This window comes from Indicator indicator, chromosome 8 (genome assembly GCF_027791375.1).
Source record: "Indicator indicator isolate 239-I01 chromosome 8, UM_Iind_1.1, whole genome shotgun sequence".
Taxonomy (NCBI): domain Eukaryota; kingdom Metazoa; phylum Chordata; class Aves; order Piciformes; family Indicatoridae; genus Indicator; species Indicator indicator.
Window position 1 is genome coordinate 3,961,819 of NC_072017.1, and position 21,642 is coordinate 3,983,460.

At 40.4% G+C, this 21,642-nt stretch overlaps 1 protein-coding gene and 1 non-coding gene across 2 annotated transcripts in view; both read left to right on the forward strand.

The window, feature by feature from the left end:
• The first annotated feature begins 2,347 nt into the window (after positions 1-2,347).
• Positions 2,348-2,433, forward strand: TRNASTOP-UCA (transfer RNA opal suppressor (anticodon UCA)). The gene has a single exon. It is a non-coding gene; the product is annotated as a tRNA-Sec (tRNA).
• A 3,818-nt stretch (positions 2,434-6,251) lies between these two features.
• Positions 6,252-21,642, forward strand: part of GABRA2 (gamma-aminobutyric acid type A receptor subunit alpha2) — a 55,131-nt gene continuing 39,740 nt past the window's right edge. The window contains exons 1-2 of the mRNA XM_054383283.1: positions 6,252-6,322; positions 8,876-8,991. Coding sequence (XP_054239258.1) covers positions 6,252-6,322; positions 8,876-8,991 — 187 coding nt within the window. The remainder of the gene's footprint in view (positions 6,323-8,875; positions 8,992-21,642) is intronic.

Here is a 21,642-nt window from a genome sequence, read left to right on the forward strand (position 1 = left end):
AGAGAGATGTTTTCTTGTTCACCCCCCCCAAAAAAAGAAAGACCTTTGAAACCAATTTGTTTGGAAAACTCACCCCCTGATAAACCCTTTCATTTGGCATGCTAAATTCCATTTAACTTTCTGCTTGTTTTTGCTAATCTTTCATGCTACTGAGTCTCAAGAAGCAGACTTTAAGTAATTAAATATTTTAGTCTTAGAAATATATATTACTGCTCAGTTGTATCTTCTGCCTATGGACTGTATTATGGTTGAGGAAAGAATATGTACAGGAGCACATCCTCTCAGAAGCCTTAAGGCTTATGCATATCCATTGGTCACTGATAAATTGATGTGCAGTGAACATCATTTAGGGTGGCCAAAATTAGTTAGGAAAGATGGGAGATGAGGTCTTTGCAGAAGCAAAGACAGACATTGATGGTGGAGTCAACATCCCTGGAGGTGTTCAAGAAATGTGTGGCCATGGCACTTTGGGAGGTGTTTTAGTGGCCCTGGTGCTGTTAGGTCAGTGGTTGGAGTTGATAATCTTGCAGGTCTTTTCCAACCAAAAGCATTCTATGAATGACTCCAGGTATTTCCAGATTGCCAAGTCAGCACATCACAGAACCACAGAATGTTAGGAGTTGGAAGGGACCTCCAGAGATCATCAGGTCCAAGGCTGCAGGCAACACAAGGTGGCAGAAATCTTGTGCCTCACCTTTCTCTGTATCCTTGGAAAAAAAATTATTATAACTAGCCCTATGTCTGTAAAATATCAGCCTTGTGGTAGCAATAGAAGAGAATTTGCCTTCAAAATATATTCAAACAAATTGACTCTCAAAATAGTTCTGTGCTATAATGCTGATTTTTAGAAATGTGTATTTCTATTCCTCTAATAAATGAGATCTACTTGCCCCAACCTGGACACCTGGAACATGAAACAGCACAGATCTGTGTTGTCTTACATGAAAAAACCATCTTCAGAGTCCAAGGAATACCTGAGTGAACAGCTGAGAAATCCGACAGACTGCATTTGTACAAGTAACACTAATGTAAAGTTATTCATATTTAACAGATATTTGCATTTTCTGCACTCTCTCTTGTCTACCCAGAGCCAAGATCTTGTTTCTGTGTAAACTCCTTCTCAGCCTGCTGTGATACATGAGTTCCCCATAGATGTGGAAAGAAAACTGGAATCTGCAAACTGAGGAAAAATGGATTCTGCAAGCTGAAGGCAACTGGAATCTGCAAGCTGAAGGCAACTGTTGCTTTTATAAAAGCAGATCTCCCTTCATCTCACTCAAACCAAGTTACAAGCCAATGCTGTCTGAGCTTTCCTGTCCCGGCTGGTGTGTGTGTTGCATTGTCCTCTGCTGCTTGCCTTCTGTTTGTCCCATCAAGGAAACCTTACTATAAAATGATGCAAGTCTCACTACTCCTGAGAGCAAAGACTCTCCAGTCATTCTTTTTGTCTGTCTTGGTGTATTTGGAGAAGCAAAAATCCTCATGTGGTTTTCAAGGTTCAGATCTGGCAGAAGTATAATCCTGGGAAAGAAAAACCCCTCATCAGTATGTAAGATGGGAAAACCCATTTCAAGTTCCTGTTCTGCTGAATTTCTCAGTGCACTCCAGCAAATATCTTCAAGCTGATTACAGAGGGTTGAAATAAAGCTGGCACTGGCCATTTCTCCTGCTCTTCAAAGCACAAAGTATGTGATGAGTACCTCAATCTGCCAAACTTCTTGTCTGGGTATCCTGCAGAACATATACTCCAGGATCACCATGTTGTAGTAAGTTCTGTTTGGCATTACTTGATGATATCCATGATAGAAACTGTTTACTCATGGTGAGAAGTAGAGCTGTTGTTTTTGAGTCATTTCTTCTGCCTCAAGCATGGTGTAACCTCATCGTTGAAATGATGAAGAAAAATGTTAAAGGAAGCATTTTGCAGAAGGGAAAATTGCTAGCCTGGGCTTAACCTCTCCTGTGATGCTGTAAAGTGGAAGAAGTGTGTATGAAGTGTCACATACCTGCCCTGCTATTCAATTTGTCCTCACAAAGGAAGTACTTTCAATCTCATGGAAGTATTGTGAAACATCACGCATCAGTGTGTGCAGGGTCTTGAGATCACTGCCAAGGGGGATAATAGGATTGTAAAGTATTTTTTTTTTTAAGATATGGATTGAATTGTATTTATATATTTCAGCAAATATATCCTGAAAACATATCTTTTAAGTAAAATAATTTGTTTATACTTCAGAAGTAACAACTTGTAGGCCTGCTGCCTTCCCTGACTGTTTCCAATCCTGTTCAAACCAAAGGCATGACTGCCATGGATTGAGTTGAATCTGCTGCTGTTGTTCATGCCATAACCTGATGACCCTCAGTGGTCTGGGGTGCAGGCTTCAAACCTGCAGCTGTCCAGCATCAGGGTGGTTCAATTCCACCTCTCAGGCACCAGGTAATATGCATTTTGTACTATGTTTGTCTGATTTTGCTCAGTAAATCTATTCTTATCTCACTCTTTTCTCACTCCCAAGGTTTTTTTGTATGTTACTTTTCCTTCACTTTTGTACTGGGGGAACAGAGAGGTTAACCTGCTGGTTCGTTTTGACCTGTTTTGTTCTGATTTAAACCATTGCAATGACTCTCTGCCTTCCAGAGCACTCATATCAGGCCTCAGGATAAGTCTCACAAACCCAGGTGACACGTTGGATGCTATATATGTCTTGGAGAGAACTGAAATGCAGTGAAGAATGACAACATTCAATACAACCCCACAAATAACACAGAAGTGAGGAGTTCCCAGCTGACTCTGCACCTGAAGGGGCTCTAGCACTTTTCTAACCATCCAGCATTTGTAAGACATGCATGCAGGTAATCCAACTGAAAAAAACTCCAAAACCCCAGCAATGACACTTTTTTAAAAATCATTTTTTCCTCCTCAAATGTGTTCTAGTTCATCTTTAGTGTGGGTTACAAGGTTGTGGGACGATCACAAAGAACCTTCTCTCTGGTAGTGATTATATCGCCTCTGATCTCTCACACGTCGCCTCAGTAATCTGTTCCTGTGCTCAGCTTCCCTGTGGTTTGGGATGCCCCACAGGGCTGTCCAACTTGCCTGAGAATGTGAATGAGGAGTTATTTTCAAGTTTCTGATACTTTCAAGGTACGTGGTTTATCTGAAGTGTAACTTCAATGCACGAAGCTATGGTAAACCTCAAAGAACATCACAGGTACTAACTGTGATTAGAGCCTAAAATGCAGCACATTTTTCTCAGGAAAGGCTTTGAGCAAAAGCTCATTATAAATACATGCCTACCCCATGTGGCTTTTGAAGAATGACACTATGTTATCACAGCAACAAGGAGCCACTGTGACTGCCTTCCTTAGCAAAAGGTGGGTTTCTATGTTTTGATGCAATTCACATGCAAAGAGCAGATTCTACTTTTGGGATTGGGGTTGCTTGAAGTATCTTTTGGGAAGAAATACTGCCAGTACCTGTGGAAAAAAGAAAAAACATCTCTTTCTATTATGTAATATGTCTCACCTAAGAATATATCACAAAGGCTCTTAACTTTTAAAGATTTATTTTTCCTGTACAGTGGTATTTGTGAAGTTACCTTTCCTTAGGACAAGCAGTTTTCTTTACTGGGAGGGTTAGTTCAGCCTTTAGTGTCAGTTGTTAACTCCTAGCACATGGGGACTTAGAGGCTGATCCAAAGATTTCAGCCTGACCACAGATGCTTAATTGATCAGACAATGAAGAACTGTGAGCAGAGTATATTGTGACCTCTGGACCAGGAAAGATGAGAGCCTTCTACCTTACACATGGCCAGGGTTAGATGGCTGCTGAATGAGTGTTCTTTGGCTCTCAGTTCATGCACTTGTGTCCTTATCTTTGTCATTTCCCACAGTCTGGGCTGTCATTTCACTGGCTATTTAAAAACAAAGAAATCCATCCTGGTCCCTCTCACTTCCCAGTCTTACTGAGAGTTACGAAATAGCTCAAAATATGAAGTACCAAATTGTCTTGACAGCCCAAGCACTTTTCTTGCTTGTCTCTCATGCCCAGCTGTGAAGTCACTAAAGGAGAAAGAAAACAAAGGGTCCTCCAGTTGCAAGCAGCAATGATTAGGAAACAGAGAGCAAAGGAAAAACAGGAGGAAGAGGAGTAGAACAAAAAAAAAAAAATCACTGCATTTTTGTAGTTGATTCTACAATTAACTGATGAAAATGTGGTGGGTATTTTTTTTTCCCCTTTTTTTCTCATTTTTCTTTCCCCACCAAGCCTTCACATGCAGCTTCACATGCTCATTTTGGAACAGGTAACTCAGAAGCAAACTTCATCAACACTATACCCAGGTAAGCCAGACCTGGGAGCTGGGTATTCTGCAATTGACAGATGGGAAGCAAAGGATATAGATGGAGATCCAAGGTATGGCAATATGTATTTTTTTTTTTTTTAAAGCAGCAATGTTGCTGGCATTAAGAAATTAATTAATGTTTGGAGGTGATGATCTTAAAGATCTTTTTCAACTGAAACGATTCTATTTCTGAGTTAACAAGGCAAAATGGGAGTACACTAAATATAAACCTTTAATTGTCAAGCGTGTCCTGATCTACTTGTGCTAGAAAACCTCACATCAATGGGAATGAATCCCAGCAGCTGTCCAGTTCCTACCCCAGAAGGCCTAGGCCACAGGAAAAGAGGGCGACGTGCTTTGAAAGGCAACACAGCAGCAAGTAATGCAACCTGAGCATAGGGGAAAAGAAAAAGAAAAAAAAAATAGAAAAGGCAAGGTTTGTTTTCCTGGCTGCCAGCATCCTGAGCTCACTTTAAATGACAGACTTTTCTTCTCTCTGCATTTCAATTAGACTGTGCCAATGGGCGAGTGGGGAAAGGAATATTAATGAGCCGGTGCTGGCTGTGATCCCCTCAGCAGCCCCAGCACAGCGCAGGCTGCTCCTTTAGGTTATGCCCTACCACGACCCGCACTTAACAGGAGGTGACGGCAAGGGTTGCTAAGGGCCACGCCAAACGCGGTTTATGGTTCTGGGGGTGGAGGTCCCCTTACGCCCTGGCCATTGTTCGCGCACCGGCGCACCTACCGCGGCCGGCCGCCCGCTCCGCGCAGAGCGGTAACGCCAGCGCAGCACCTCTGGCAGGGGCGGCCGTTCAGCAATAAGGTGACTTGCATCTTCCCTCGCATATCCCCGCGCTCCCTCACCCCGTCTCCGGCTTTGGGGGGCAGCAGGCACCGGCTCCGCGCCCGCTCCCCCGCCTCAACCGCGGGGCAGCCGCCGCCGCCCGCGCGCCCCTTCCTCCCCGCGCCCGCCTCCGCGCACCGACCGGCACGCGCGGCTGCCCGACACGCGCCCAGCCACGCGCGCGCGCGCCCGCGCCCGCCCAGGGAACCGGCTCCGTCCTGGCCCCGCGCTCGCTGTCGCCTTCCTGCCCCGCTCGCCGTCGGTGCCCTGATTCCCATCCTTCCCCCTCTTCCTTCCCCTTCTTTCCTTCCACTACTTCCTTCCCCGCCCTGGTGGATGCTCCCAGGTAGGGTCCCCGGGGGTCCTCACCGGCGATGTGCCCCACCCTCCCTTCCCCTCACCCCCACAGCCGAGGGGCAGAGCCTGTTCGTGGCAAGGCTCCGCCGCGGGCCGCAACTTGTCGCCCTGAGGGGGGCAACCCACACCCGCCCCGCCCCGCGTCCCCCGCAGCGGCGGCGGCGGCTGCCGGCCGGTGTTTTGCTGAGCAGCTGTCAAACGTGTTGGGCGCTCGGCGGCGGCTGGGGGCGGCTCGCCCGCGGTCCCCGCAACGAGCCCCCGGCGAATGGCATGACTCTCCCTCTCCGCCTGCCCGCCCCTCCCGGCTGCGGTGTGCCGTAGTGAAGCGAGGAATGGTTAAACCCCGCTCTTCTTACATACATACGGTTTTTATTTTTTTTTTAATTTTTTTTGGGTTCCTTTTCGTCTTGGGGCTTACGGAAAAGGAAAGCGTCTGATGCGTCTGCTCACATGCCACTTGTGATCATACGTTGCCTCTTTGCACAGAGCAGGATCGCTGGGAAAGATGGAGATACAATAAGTTGCTAGTAGTGGAAAGTGCTGCAGAAATCCAGTGGTTTCCTTTCTCCACTGAAGTGACCTTTTTTTTTTTTTTTTCTTTTTTTTCCCCTCGGGTTAAGTTGCAAGCGGTGCGTGGCAGAGACTGACTGTAGCTGAGAGTGGGTTTGTGTTTTTTCTTGCGCGGTTAGGTTTTGCACAGAGCAGCGATGAAGAGGAAGCTGGCACCCTCCGAGATGCAGTTGGTTCTGCTCGTTTTATTGGTGTGGCTACCAGCAAGGTGAGAGGATGTTTCGTTTTGTCGTTTGGTACAAACGTGTGTGTTGGGATCTGCTAAGGGGAAGCTGGTGTAAGAGGCTATAAAAGTATAGTACGTAGTAATGCAATAAAAAAATCTTTCATAGCTGTTTGAATGCAGTATGATATAGTTTCCAGAGCACAGGCAGTAGAAGGTATTCCAGAGACCATATAAACCTTTGCTCTTCTCCTTAACTGTTTGTGAATTGATGTTTTATTTCACTGTTAATTAAATCCATTCCTTTAAATGCCTTATTGAGTCTTAAAGATCTGTTGGAGTTACAGATCACTGTGATTCTGTACCGTGCAGAACAGTTAAGATGGAGAAAAAGATCAACGTGAAGACAAATAGCAAATCAGTCTCTAAAATAATGCTCACATAGATTTTAATACAGGCATGCCTTTTTTTTTTTTTTTTTCCCCTGTGTGTCTCTTTTTTTGGTACAACATAACAGAATTCAAAACGATGCTTAAGCTTTAAACCTCTAGGTGGAGATAGCATACAACTTCACAGTCACACATATTAAAACAATAGCCTCATTTATTAATCAACTTTTTTTATGCTGTTTGAAGTTCTCCATTCTAAAGGGGCAACATGAGAGAAAGCAGTTTTAATCACCTGACAGTTCTGTGTTGCTCACAGTCCCCGGGCATGAAGTTAATTGTAGTTCATAACTTCAGTTTACTTGCTTTGCCTCTGACTGCAGTAGGTCTTGCCCTAATATGACAAGGCTTGTAAAATAAATAATGCAAGCTTCCTATGATTTCAGAAGTGTGCCTTCATCTTCATCTATTTCCTAGTGATTGAAGTGTTTCCTGAAACTATGTTGCCTGCTTCATTTCATGCCTAACTATGGTGCAGTATTAGTTGAGTCACAGTGGGCCAGATCCTGCAAACCCTACTCAAGTGAGTAATCTCACTGACGTCAAAGAGACTACATGCGTAATTAAGGAGTGCATGCCTGAGCAAAGTTTGCAGAATTCAACCCTAATTTGATATAATTGTGTGATCTAATTTTTCAGTGGTGTCTTGACTTAAAAAATCTGTTCTGTTTCAAAAAGAAGCTTGGAAAAAAAGGGCTTACAGACTTACAGAAACGCACATTAAAAAAAAACCAGCCATCCAGGGATCAGAATTCAGAAACCCCTCACATACCAGTAAACCCACACATGATATCTTGGCATGTTCTTTGTAAGTTCCCTCATTTCAGTCGAGTCTGCGATTTAGGGGTGGAAAGCACAGACTGCAATGATTTACATTTAAATACTTCCTCCATGCTGTTGAACTGGGGACCAACCAAATACCCTGTCTTTAATCATTTTATGGCTTGCTTGTCAGAAAATGTCATCTAAACCTACTTTTGGTTTGGAGGAGGAAGAAAACATGCTTGGTTTTATGGCATCCAGGGTGCCTTGGTCAGTAGTACATTGAGACATGATAAATACTCAAACGTGTAGATGGCTGAAAATTGTATAAATGACAATGCCTCTAGCAAATGATGCTTTATACTAATATTATGGTAGGAACAGGACTGATGAGCTCATGTATTTCACATGCATGGTGCTTGAAATTGTTGGCAGAGCGACATTTGCATGCGTAGGGCTTTCTGCATGGAGTGTTTCCCTAGAAAAGAAAACATTTGGTGTGGGTGTCTAGGTCCGGGAGGACTGTTCAGCAGCAGAGCTGACAGGGAATCAGATTCATGTTCCAGCCCCTGGTGTTTTCCACAGAGGTATGAACCCATAAAGGCTGTAACAGCTCTTTCTTTATCAGGGAAGTTTGAAACAGTAGATGATCTATAGATTCTTCTTGACACTTCATTAAGGATTTTTTTTTTTTTTTAAATCTAACTTCTCTAAGGTTTGGTTGCATCTAGATATCAGATGCAGCTGCATCTAAATATCAGACAGTGCTGAATGAAAGAGAATTTTAGAAACATGAAGGCTATCCACAGCTATCCTGCAGCTTGCTGGTTAGCATTGTTGTTCCCACTTACCAAATACTGACATCAGAGGACTCCCTGAGCATGATCACTGGAGTTTTCCCTCATGTCAGTTCCTCTGGTCATGTACATTACATGACCATTGGGTGGAAGCATATCCACAGGATTTATCCAGAGATATACTTAGGTGAGAGCAGACAGGATAGAGCTGAAAGGAGACAATTCTGTATGGGGGAACCCGTGTTATCAGCCTGGGAGTGACATGCCATCGAGGCCTGGGAAGCTCTCTTTGGCTTTTACACCTGCACAGCCAAATGTGTTAGTGGAGCTTTAAGCAGCACTGGTAGTGATGCCATGTTGTCTTGAAGGACAGGCTACTGGAAAACAACTTCCTGGAAATTTTAAGTGGTGTATCATCGACTCATGTTTCTGAACATGTTACATATTAATTGTGCATCCTATACTCATACCTATACCTTTCCTGTTAGGGGGCAGCAAGTAAATATTCAAGGCCAGCTTGCAAAAAAACTTGCATATTGACTGTACATTAAAACATATTTAGCACTTTCTAAAACATAAAAATGTCCATTTAGATCAGTGCTGGCTGACTCCCTGGAAGATGAAGCTAAGAATAACATCACCATCTTTACAAGAATTCTAGACAGACTTCTGGATGGTTATGATAATCGTCTCAGACCTGGATTAGGAGGTAATAAAAACAATTAAAGATTGATTTATTTTTTTTTTGGGGGGGGGGGCGTTAAATCAGTTTTAATGTTCAGATTTTATGCGGTGATGTTCTTCCTTCAGGGTTTTTTTTTTTTCTCCCCCCTAACAACTGGTATGTGTCTTGATAAATTATTTATAACTCTGTATTCACCCAGCTGAATCATTCGAAGTTCGAGGGAGATAACATCTATGAATGGAAAGGAGGCACTTTCACACATTTATCTTAAGTAAAAAAAAAAAGAAATCTGGTGATTTACCATAGTAAAACAGAATGAGAACAAAAATAACATCTAAAGCTGTTATTCCAGTCAAAGAATTTTGGTTGAGGAAGGAATGCAGGCATGATTCCTGCAGTGTGATGAGTTGTGTTTTCAGAAATCTGAACAAGTGTTTTGTGTGGTGTGTGTAAAATCCACATTTTAGACTCATTCCTTGTCCTGGTAAATCCAATAAGAATGTTGTATTTTTTTGCTTTCTTGGAGTTAGGATTTCATTGGTAATTAGCATTTTGTTTCTGGGTACTTTGCATGTATTTGGATATTTGAAAGAAAAAAAAAGCGAAAGGGTATGTTGGAGGACAGAGATCACTGCACTTTTGTGCCATAACTGTCAGTTATTTTTCCAAATGTCAGTTCATTTTTTCATTTTAAAGCTGTATGCCAGGTCATGTAAGTCTGTAAGCAAGAATTATAATGAATTGATTGATGTTGGAAGTATTACAGTGCAAAAAAATATCAGTATCTCTATGGTTTTGGGAGGGGCAGAATAACTTGGTTTAGGTAATATTTTATCTACTATTATGTTTTATCTGCTATTTATACCATTATTATTATTATTATTATTATTATTATTATTATTGTTATTGTTATTATTATTATTGTTTTATAATTGCCATTTTCAACCTGGCAACTGTTTCAGCTTGCTGAAACTAATTCTAGTGCAAAATCCCTGGGAGCCATTTATGTTCCTGTTGATTTCGGTAAGATCAGGGCCAAAATTAGAGACCAGCTCTAACTCTACAGATATTACTCTAACAACTCTTGTTTGCTCAAACTAGGAATTAGTTAAGCCTCACAGTTTTTATCCAAGACTTCCATCCTGACCTGTGGCTCTGGTGATGTTTCTTTTCTGGAGAATCTTGACTTGCATCTGACACAGCATAAAGTGGGAGCTGACACTAGCTGGAAACAGCTTTTTCATCAGATATTAATCGTAGCCTAGGATATTTTTTCATTTCCATTTCTGGGCTCTGTACAGTGGACACTTGTGAAATATTTTCTATTAAGAGACTTTTTAATTTAGATGATCCATAAAATGAGACATAGAACACTACTGATTTGAGAATTTATATAGTGATGTCTCACATGGAGATTCAATTTCTTTGCGAAATACCTGAGTTTAAGAATTTAGATGTAGTATAATCATAAAATGCCTTGCAGGTGAGTTGCAGGAGCATTTAATATCACAAAGCTCATGTTTAATTGTCAGGGCTTTTAAAATCGTGATTTTCATTGGAAAAATAATGCAGAATTCTTTTCTTCTTTACAAAAAGCAATCTGCCATTTAATGAGAGCAGTCTGCAGTTCCTTTCCATACCATATCTACTTTAAAACATTTCCCTCTTTCTTTGTCAAGCCTCCGAGGTAATTAAAATATACTTTGGGAGCATAAAAAATAAAGAATTAACATCTGTTTGATATTGGCATACATGGCAATCAACCCATGCAGAACATGTGTGAAATGAAACTGTGTCATGCATATTAAAGCGTGATGATTCATGATACATTAATCTAATGCAAAAATACTTCACTTGGGGATGGATGAATTCTTACAGTTTAAAAGAACACTTGTTAAAGCCATTGGTGATGATCCATGATATGAAATATACCAAACAATCCTTTTCCACATAATGCTTAGTAATTATGGAGTAATGTTTCAGGAATTTTGCAGCAGTTTTTTCCTTTTTTTCTGTTAATCTGTACTCTGGAAAATGGAAAATTTTCATCTTTTTGTTTTTTGAACATTATGTACCCAGTGAGTCCTGGTAGTTTCTGAAAGTGTTCTTGCACAGACTACTGCATTTCATCCATGTCACATGTCATGAATTTAATATATTCAGTCTCAGTTCTGTTTCATTTATATGATTCTGAAATAATTCAGTTGAAGGCAGTAAAGCATTCACTTAGGCATAGCAGCTGTCATTATCCTGCTACTCTACTATGACTGAGATCACAGTCTGGTCTAACGTGTGCTACAACAGAAATAGTCTGGGTTCTGAGATTAATTCTTTTAAACCCCTCTGAAAGCCAGAGTTGTTCACCAAGCCCACTTTTCACCTGTTGTGGAAGACATTTTCAGAGGTGTCTCACAGCAAAAATTCAGCTCAGTGCAGATAATAATTTCTCTCAAAAATGTTTGTAACGATGAAAAGTGTTAGCTTATCACTGGTGTTTTAGGGAGTTGCTGACCAACAAAGTGGAAACATATTGGCACCATCAAAGATTGTATATACATTCAACTAAGTAGTAGTCTATTTTGGAATTAATTCCTGAATGTACGGATAGATCTGTAATTAATTTTACTGGGAGACTTGGTGTAAGTACTTAGAGTATGTAATGATGCTTTACTGGTACATGGATACGCTTCAGAACCTAGCACTATGTTCTATAGACTGTTAAGGCAGCTTTAGCTTTTACTGGTGGTGCAGCTCTGTTGTATAAACAAGTTTTGGCTGTTGGCTATTGGTTGTCCTAGCAGCTGGGATCCTTGAATGATGTATCAACACCAGAGTGATGAAATAGCCTGCAAAATGGGTGTGGGTGGGGAAGAGACAACACTGCAATGTCCCCTGAAGCCAGAAACATCTCCTATGACTTAGATAGTACCCCGACCTACTGTGCTGATATGGACAGGCTTGGAAGTGTTCAAGAGGAGATAAAATTTTCTCTGTATTTATTTTATGGCAAGCACAGGATTGCAGCTGGAACACACCTGACTGCACTTTCAGTTCTGACATGAACTGTTTTACCCAAACATTCCATGCCTTTTCTGTTTAGACATCCAGTAAATTACAAGTTCAGTTTCAAAACAATTTCCCTATGTCTTTAGCACTAATTCGTATGACAGACAGACATGTAAATGATAAGTTATAAAGAGTTTACTTATGATTTTCTTCAAAATCATGAAGGTATTTGCTGTAATGTTTGCAAAACATTTAGGGTAGCACTTTTCCATAAATAATTTGATTTTTTTTTAATTAACATATAGAAAAAGAAATCCCCAAAACTATGGACACTAAACCTAAGCAAGGAGATTTTAGATATTCATATAATGAGACAACAGGAAGTGGAAGCTGAAATACAGCTGCTATTAAATATAGAAGTGATTGAATTACCTATCTCTCTGTCTACTTTACCACATGATTAAAGGAAAATGGGACATAGATTAAGGCAATATTCCTCTTTAATATGTTGATATTCTTGATATCTCACATTTGAAACTGGTCATTGCCAGCAGCTACAGAACTTCCCTCTGTTCTATTCTCTCAAAGTGATAAAATATAATTGAATACAAACCTTGGAAAATATAAAATTAAAATCTTGGGGCAAAACATACAAACAACAAAACCCATGAAGGGGAGTTAAAAAGGTAGAAGACTGGATTTCACAGAATGAAAGCCATGTTTTCAGCTGACATATTGAGGTTTAAAAGAGCTGAGCAAATTTATACAATTTGAGAATCTTTCCAGAAGCTGTGGTCAGTCTCACCAGCTTCATGAATACTCTCTTCATTGTAACCAAAGAGGTGAATGTTGGTTGTTGAAAAAATTGAGGAAGATCAGAGAGTAAACAGGTGAAAACTTAATGCAACTGTAGTTCCACCCTTAAGGTTTCACCTCTACTGCAAGGTGATTTTCAGATGTTCTAATTGCTTTAAAGAAGAATATTCATGATACAACATTTTGGAAATAAATTGAGCAGGAAAACTGAAGGAAATTGGGAAGGATTGTTGTTGATTATTGCTATCAGAGAGATGGTGAGCAGTGAGCACTTGTGGATGTGATCACGCATCTTTGCAGCTCTGAATATATCTTTGCCTAGAGTCGGTATGGTGGCATGAGAGTCTGTGATTAAAGCTTCTATGATGTGCTCGCTAATATAAGCTAAAAGGGAAAAAGATATTTTTTTTTCCACAGAAAACTTTGCCCACACACCAGGACAGCTATATATGTGTGTGTGTGTGTGTGCGTGTGTTTATCAGAGTGGCGTATCTTCAGTTGCCAGGAAACAAGGCCATAATCATCTGCTGATAATCAAGAATGTGTTAAACTTCAGGCAAGTGTATTTATGTATCTCTGTGATTCAGAATTTTTAATCAGCTTTAGAAGAGTTTGCTGCTGTACCTGTCCCCTAGCTCTGGGCATTAAAAAACTTAGTGGTGTTTGTCACCCTCACCATGCTTAGTACACATTCAGAATATCCCAAAGAAGATCCTTTGACTGGTTTTGTGGCAGTACACAACAGGAAAGTTTTTCACTACTGGTTTTAAATGAAACAATGCAGTTCACCTGCTCAGTTCTGGTTGCTTCCTTAGCCCTTCTTTGCTCTGGTTTCATCTTTTGGAAATGGTAACATCTCTCTGCCAGAGCTAGTGCAGAGCAATTCAGAGCAGCATTTGCACTCTCTGAAAGCCCTCTGTTGATGTAGTTATGCCAGAATGCAAAGGAGTAAGATACTGTGTGCTCTTTCTTGGGCTGGAAGAGAGTTTTCAGAGCAGTCAGTGAGAAACTCAGATTAATTTATGTTAGAGTTGTCAATAATGATTATTGGCAAAAAGCATTCTTTGTGCAAAATGGAAAAGCAATAGAGAGGAGGATATGGAAATCATGTTTAATTAGTTATCCAGGTCATGCAGATGGTGCTAAAATCCAAGAGCAGAACTAACTCAGTAGCTGTAAGCATTCTAGGGAATGTAGCATTAGGGAAGTGGAAGGATAAAAACGCCTCAGAAACTGCTGTGAAACTGAAGGAAATAAAAAAAAAAAAAAAAACAAACAAACCACTAACAGAACAAATGATGTAGGGTAGGAAAGTGGCTGAGAGCAGCTAAACAAAGCTTATTTACTTGTTTGTTGGGTTATTGTGAGTCTGTGGATAAACCAACAGTGAATATATCAAAATAAGATTAATGTTCTAACTCTGCAGAGTATTGCAATCAAGGAAAGTGTGCTGTGCAAAGTGGCAAAACGCTGTGTGCTTCACAACGGTTAACAAAATTCTAGGTGCTGGTGCTGTACAGAGAAGTTTATATGCTGTGTCTGGGAGGATTTCCCAGTTCACTGACTGGGAAATAGCGTTGTTTTTTTTTTTTTCTTTTTTCTGGCAAAGCATCAGAATTTGCTTCAAAATGCTAGAAATGCTGATGATACTAAAGCTGAATTAAGGCTTTGCTTACTTTCATCCTAGCTGCAAGGAAGACATGAAAGCAGATATTACAGATTTTTGTGGAGCTCATTGGAGTTCCCTGTAAATCAGCCTGACTAGGTGGTTTCATTCTCCAGCCAGGTTTGATGGGTTAACACAAACATTGACTTTTTGGGTTTTTTTCATCAATACGTTTCTTTTGGGTTTTTTTAGAAACTGGTTGAAAAGCAGTGGCCTTGCTGCTGTCCAAGGCATTCTACTGTTGACTGTTTCCTACTAAGGACTCTTACCAAGTTACATAAATCCTGCAACGAGTTTGCTATCCCAAATATAGAGCTGCTTCTCACACTGGCTTTCTAGTCTTAACAGCCAAGTGCCAAAGGACTGGAATATTACCATTCCAAAATTTTTATTACCCTTGTTAAATGGTGCAATTTCTGCAATGCCACCTAAATTGCAAAGATAATTATTATTTAAATAATCTCTCTCTGAAACATTTTCAGAAATATTTAAGCATAATAGAAATTCAGCCAGGATATCTTTTGGGGGATTTTAATGGATGTTTAGCATTGGATTTTAACCAAGCAAAAAAGTGGCTTTAAAATGTAGATATCAATGTGTATGTTGCTTACAATGAAAAAAAAAATGTTAATCATTCTGTAGCAACAAAGACACAAAATTAGTATTATTCTGGGTTACAGTAAAAAATGTGCTCATAGACAGTATCAGGTAAATCCTTTAATGTATGCTGCTATGATGTAACTGGGGACTACTCAGTTTCACAGATTCATAGAATGGTTTGGGTTGGAAGGGAGAAGAAAAATCATCTAGTTCCAACACCCCATGCCATGGGCAGGGACACCCTCCACTGCACCATTTTACCCAAGGTTTAATCCAGCCTGGCCTTGGACACTGCCAGGGAGGGGGAATATACAATCTCCCTGGGCAACCTGTTCTGTTGTTTCACCACTCTCACTGTGGAGAATTTCTTTCTAATCTCCAGTCTAAATCTGCCCTCTTCAAGCTTCAATCCATTCCCTCTCATCCTGTCACTACAAGCCCTTGTCAAAAGTCCCTTCCTGGCTTTCTTATAGCCCCCCTTCAGGTTTCCTATATTCTTTGTATAGGCAACAGACAAAAAATCATGTTTCAAATCTTTTCTTTACTAAGGTGTACCAAAGACAGAATTAACCAAAGAATGAAAGAAGGAAGGTATAGAGCTCCTTCTCTACCCACAGATTGTATGGCCTTCCTTTTGTGCCAGTACAGTTTGGTGGTTAAGTGGTCTGACGTCGATCTGCTGCTTCTGGCAGTATTCCTGCCTGTGTACTCCTGCTTCTGTTTCCTTGCAGTGCCACCATTTCATGACCACTTTTAACAACAATGCATCATCTGCTGCATCCAATTTTTAGTAGTTGTAGTGTGTAGAGAGAGGTATTTTATCAACAAGGATCATGCAGGAGGACATTGTAATTGCCATACCTTAAAACTGCATCTGCTTTCTGTAGTATTTTGGTCTGTATTTATTGTTAGTATTAGTAGCCCTTATTACTGGCAACCAGTAGCTTCTAAAGACTCCAAGGAACAGATGTGAACATTATTTTTCAACAGCCTAGCATTAGGGCAATAAAAGCCAAGGTGAAGGAATAGGGGGGAAAGCAGGACAAAAGGGATGGAGTGTGAAGGAGGGAGATAAAATGATGGTACTAAATGTTGGCCACTTTTAAACAACTGGCAGGTTAAGACAGCTCAATGATTTTTTTTTTTTTTTCCAAATACCCTTTGGAAACTTGAGCATAAGCAGTTTTATCCTTCTGGTATGTGCATGACATTAATGTTTTTCAACAATGAGTCATCTGTCTCAAAAAGCAGCTGTAGAGGATATATCGGATAAGGTTTTGTGCTGCTGTACAATTCGCCAGCCTCCTAAATTAAAGCATCAGCAGAAGATTCTGAATTAATGCTGTCAAAAGTCTAATAAATTTTAATGATAAGAACCAAAGCACTTTAATATGCCAGGATTAATCTTTAAACACATTTTTGTGTCTGTTTTTGCAGGTTAACACTCAAATTAAATTACTCATAAGCCAAAGGAAGTTTTGTTTACCACTGTCAGCCTACTAATAGTTTGCAGAGTATGTCAGCACTGGTTTTCTGAAATTCCCTGTACATCAGGAAAGTATGATTCTGCTAACCTCCTGGAAGTGGTGTTGCTGTTTGGGAACCCTGTCTGTGATTACTTTGTAGCACATGGCTCTTGATTTGCATTCTCTAATTCTTTGCCATATGTTGAGGGCTATTTAATAATTAGAGCAGTTAACTCTGTGGAAGCAGTTTAAATCAATTTCTGTCTTACCTGGGACTACTGTCCACATCAGAGGACATGAAACATTTTAGTAAGGTTGTGTAGCTGCAGTCAGAGATTGGATTTAGTTGCATCTTACCAAATGACATTTGTGTTTTATGTCCCTACATATATTGCGTTCTGCACTTGCATTTCTTTTTGTTGAAGCAGCAGAAGCACTCTGAATCAATTTCTGTTTTACCTGGGATTACAGTGCACGTCAGAGGACATGAAACATTTTAGTAGGGTTGTGTAGCTGCAGTCAGAGATTGGATTTAGTTGCATCTTACCAAATGACATTTGTGTTTTATGTCCATACCTACTTGGTGCTGCACATGCATTTCTTTTTGTTGAGACAGTAGAAATCATGCATCCTAATCTGCAGTTTGTTTGGGAAACACATGGCTGCCCTGTGTTCCATCTGCTCATTCTGTGTTTGTTTTTTTTTTTTTTTTCCCAAACTGTTTGTTTTTTATAGTCTTGGAGTGTTATGACTAATAGAGTTGATTGCAATCCAAATTCAGTGCCCTAGATCACTGTTCTTCAGTATGTTCTGACATGTATAGTTCATGAGGAATCAGTGAAAACCTGACTTTTTTGGCTGTAAAACTTCCATATCCATTACATGTAAATCACAACTTTGCTCAGAGCAGTGAAAATCTATTGCAGCACTCAAACTACTTTGCAAAAGGGGTGGCTTTTATATCTGAGTAAATAAAAAAGGTACATGAGGGTGAATCAACTGGGAGGTGTGATCCACCATTTGTGATGGAATAGATCCATATCCCCAAGCCCTAGTACAGTGCTCTGTTTCACAGGTCATATAATTCCTAATACAGATTTGACCTGACTGGAGATATTTATACAGATGATAAATTCCACTTGGAGAGATGATGTCTAAGCAAGCTGATTTTTGAAGGCCTTTGTCTTTTTTTTTTTTTTTTGAAGTGTTTATATGCTTCTTACATTTCTGATCTTTCATGTGAATGTAGTTTTCTAGAGTCACCTATCTGCATGTAACATTTTCTCTTTTAATTTTTTAAAAACTGCATCCTCTTGATCTCTTAAATACATGAATGTCAGAAAAGCAGACTGAAAGATTGCCCTGTCCTTAGGAGTTCTCTTGGCTGGTCTCAATTGCTTGATTCTGCTTCTCTGATCCAGGAGAGGTAATTGTCTTCCAGCACATTCCCTGCTTTTTCTTTCTTGTATCCATTCTCAGTTTTCCTAAGATAATAGGTTCCTCAGACCACTTCTGTCAGGAGCCTAGGAGTTATTAGAACCATTCTTTTCCATTTCTTCAAGTGTGTGAGCCTTTCAGCACAACACCAGAGAGCAGAAGTAGAATGGAAAGGGAGTCTACACTTGTCTTTAAGATTTAAGGATGGGTTAAAGGGGCAATTCCTGCCCTGAATACAACAGGCTAATGTTCTAGATATTTCCTTCTGATTGACAATCTAAAGGCTGCTGTGGATGCCTTTTTATTCTCATTCTTTGAAGTAATTTATATTTTTCACAATTTATGGCTTCACTAATGGAGGAATGAAGTCCTTCTGGATGAGAAGTGGCTGAGGAGCAGTTGTAGTGTATGAAGAAAATCAGAAATTTGAGCCTTAGATTGAGTCCTGTGTTGAAAAATCCCCTCTGATATCCTGAGGGCATGCCATGACATTTCACAGACTGTCCATGGTGCTGAGTACCACACAGTGAACTTCTTTCTACTAGATCTTTAAATGGGAAGTCAGTGCTGCATTGCCTCATGCAATTTCTTACCAAAAGGGAGTTGTTTGAGATAAGGGAATGGTCAGATCCTTAATAATCCCTTTCTGTCTGCTGGGTAATAAAAGCTGTCAGAGAACTCTTTAATTTTTTTTTCCCCTCAGGCATTTTGTCTTTACTTGACCATGAAAAAACAAAACAAAAAAGAAATCACAAAACCAAACCAAATCCAACCCAAAACCTAACAAAACAAACACCAACAAAACCACCCAAACAAACAACAACAAAAAAACCCCAACCAGATCATCTTGTTTGCTCCTGCATAATAAGCTATTTTACAAATAACCAATAGTTTAAAAATAATATTCTGTGGTAGATGCTGCCTGCATTTTCACAAAGCCATAGTATCTGTATTCATAGTATTCTTTACTTTAAGAAACTGAATTCTAATTAAACTCATAGTAGGAATCATTTCAAAGAAAAAAACCCCAAACCACTAAAACTCTTTCATATTTTCTGCCTGTAAAAAAAAAAAAACTAAACTGTTATTCTAATGTTAAAAGGAGATTCTTGTCCCAAATATATAGCCTCTCCAGATACAGAAGCCTGATGGGTTCTGAAAGTCCCACTGACAGCCAGAGGGGAATTCTCTTGTCACAGGCAACTGTAAAAGACAGATTTGAGGCTGCTTAATCCAAGCTCTGGGAGTACGTTTGAGAAGAGATTCTGGGAAACACTGTGATGTGTAGAGTTGCTGGGAGACATTCAGGTGACTCAGCTGAGGGACATTTGAATGCTACAGTGCACTTCTTGTAGGCACATTACACAGCCATAATCTAAGACTTTTTATTTTTTTTAATTATTATTATTAACCAGATAACAGAAGAGTAATTGGCAACATGTTAAAATGGGGGTTAAAAAAAAGGTTGCCCCATTACTGTGCATGTTATTTTTCTTTGCTTGTTTATGTACTTGTTTAAGTATCAATATGATTCTCTGCTGGGTCGAACCAGGAACTTGCTGTTTGTCATGACTGCTGTTTAGCAAGAATCATAGAATTATGTAATGGTCTGGGTTGGAAGGGACCTCCAAAGGTTGTCTAGTCCAACCCACTCTGCAGTCAGCAGGGCATCCTCAACTACATCAAGCTGCCCAGAGCCCTGTTGAGCCTCACTTTGAATATCTCCAGGGATGGGGCTTCAAGTACTTCCCTGGGCAACCTGTTCCAGTGTTCCACTACCCACATGGTAAAGAATCTGTTCCTAACATCTAATCTAAACCTACTCTTCTCTAGTTTGAAGCTTATTACCCATGACCATCCCACTGGTTGTCCTGCCAAACAAAAAGATGCTAAGAATAAAGAAAAAGGCAGCTTGGCAGCCACCCTGATTTGTGCTGTGTGTCAAACCTCATACCTCTATTCCTCCTTTGCCTGCATTTCAACAGCTGTGGGGATCAGGGAAGTGTAGAGAAAAGTGTGCCTACCTGTTCTTATGCACCCTGAGTTTTTAGGGTATTAACACACACAGAGCCCTCAGTTGACCTTAGTAAGTCCATGCCAGCTTTTTTGAGAACATTAGAGGAGTCTGGATAAACATTAATTTCCTGTACTTCATAGTTATTTCACCTGATTTCAAATAGGAGCTGCTGGCTGGTTGATAGAAGGTTTAGAATATCTCTGTTTTTTGACAGTGTGTTACAATCTTCTGAGATGCTCTTACAGGATTGCTCCTGCTGACCCCCCCCCCCCCAAAAAAAAAAAAAACCAAACCAAAATGACATGAAGACTTCCCACTAATGCACAACTCTATTAAATAAAGGCACTACCTTTTCCTACCATTGGTTCCTGTCATGCTTGAATGCAAAGTACAAGGCTAGCAAGAGATAAAAACCCTGTAGCTCCATTTTTAATGGGTGTATGTATGATCCAAAACTGTAGTAACCAGGCACTACACACAGACACTAAAATTAATCTGTCTGAAAGGATCATAATTTCCAGTGCTTTCTATAGTCTGTTGATCTTCAGATGAGCTCAAGCAGCCTTTGGGATTTTAGAATGTGAATTTCCTACTTTGCTCTGACAGCAACAAGCTTTGGGAAGATGCTGATCTCTGGTGATAATGAGGGTGTGCCACAGAGCAAGCAAGATTGTTCTTCCCAGAGCTTCATCCTGGTTTCTGTCAGCTCCAGGATGCCAACTTGTGGGGGTTTTTTTGTTGTTTGTTTGTTTGTTTGTTTGTTTTCCATGCCTGACCACAGAGACAGGCATTCTCCAAAGTCTTCCTCTGAAGTTGGACTTCACCAGGGGGAATCTTTTTCACTGACTTCAAGTGGACTCTAGCATGCTACCCAAATCTTTGTTAAATAATTAACAGGAGTAATAAGCCCTGTGTCAGTGCCTGGTTTAGCTTAGAGAAAGTGGTGTGTAGCCAAAGATGAAATCCTCTATGTATCATCTATGGATTTTCACAGTTCCTTGGTCACCCCTGGGTCCTTCTGCATTAAGGCCATTTCACAAGTCCTTGATGCAGAAGGACTTTGACTCCTGGTGTTTTTCCAGGGAATTATGAGAATTTCAGGAGTTTTATAATGTTTGGAATGTGGGAAGATTCTGAAGCAGGACTGCCTTTCATAACTTGTGCTTCTCCCTGGCAAGGTGTTACCAGCATAAACCCAAATGGCTTCTGAAGTACCACAGGTAGAAAATCTAGGCTGAGTGATCTTGGTTAGGGGAGCACCTGGGCTTGTGTGAGAAGAGCTGAATAAGCAAATCAGCTAGCAACTAAAATCAGGTGAGTCAGGGGGCACTGTGCAATAAAAGCATGTCTTAAGAAGCCCAGACTTGGCTACTTCATGACTGCAAAGAGAAACTCGAAGCCGCTGATTTTTTGAAATGATACTGGTAGGGGGAGATGTGTTTTGAAGCACAGGAGGTACTGGCAGAGTGACTGTATCAAATGGGATGATTTCCAAATACCGTGACTTGGAATAAAGCACAGAGATTAAACCTGAAGTTAGCTGAGGAGGCTAATGCAGCAGAATTTGACAGAGTTCCGAAGTCATGAATGTCAAACCTGAATTAAAAAAAAAAGGTGAGAAAAAGACTTCTAAAGATAAGGTTTTAAAAGCTGAAATGATTGTGGGA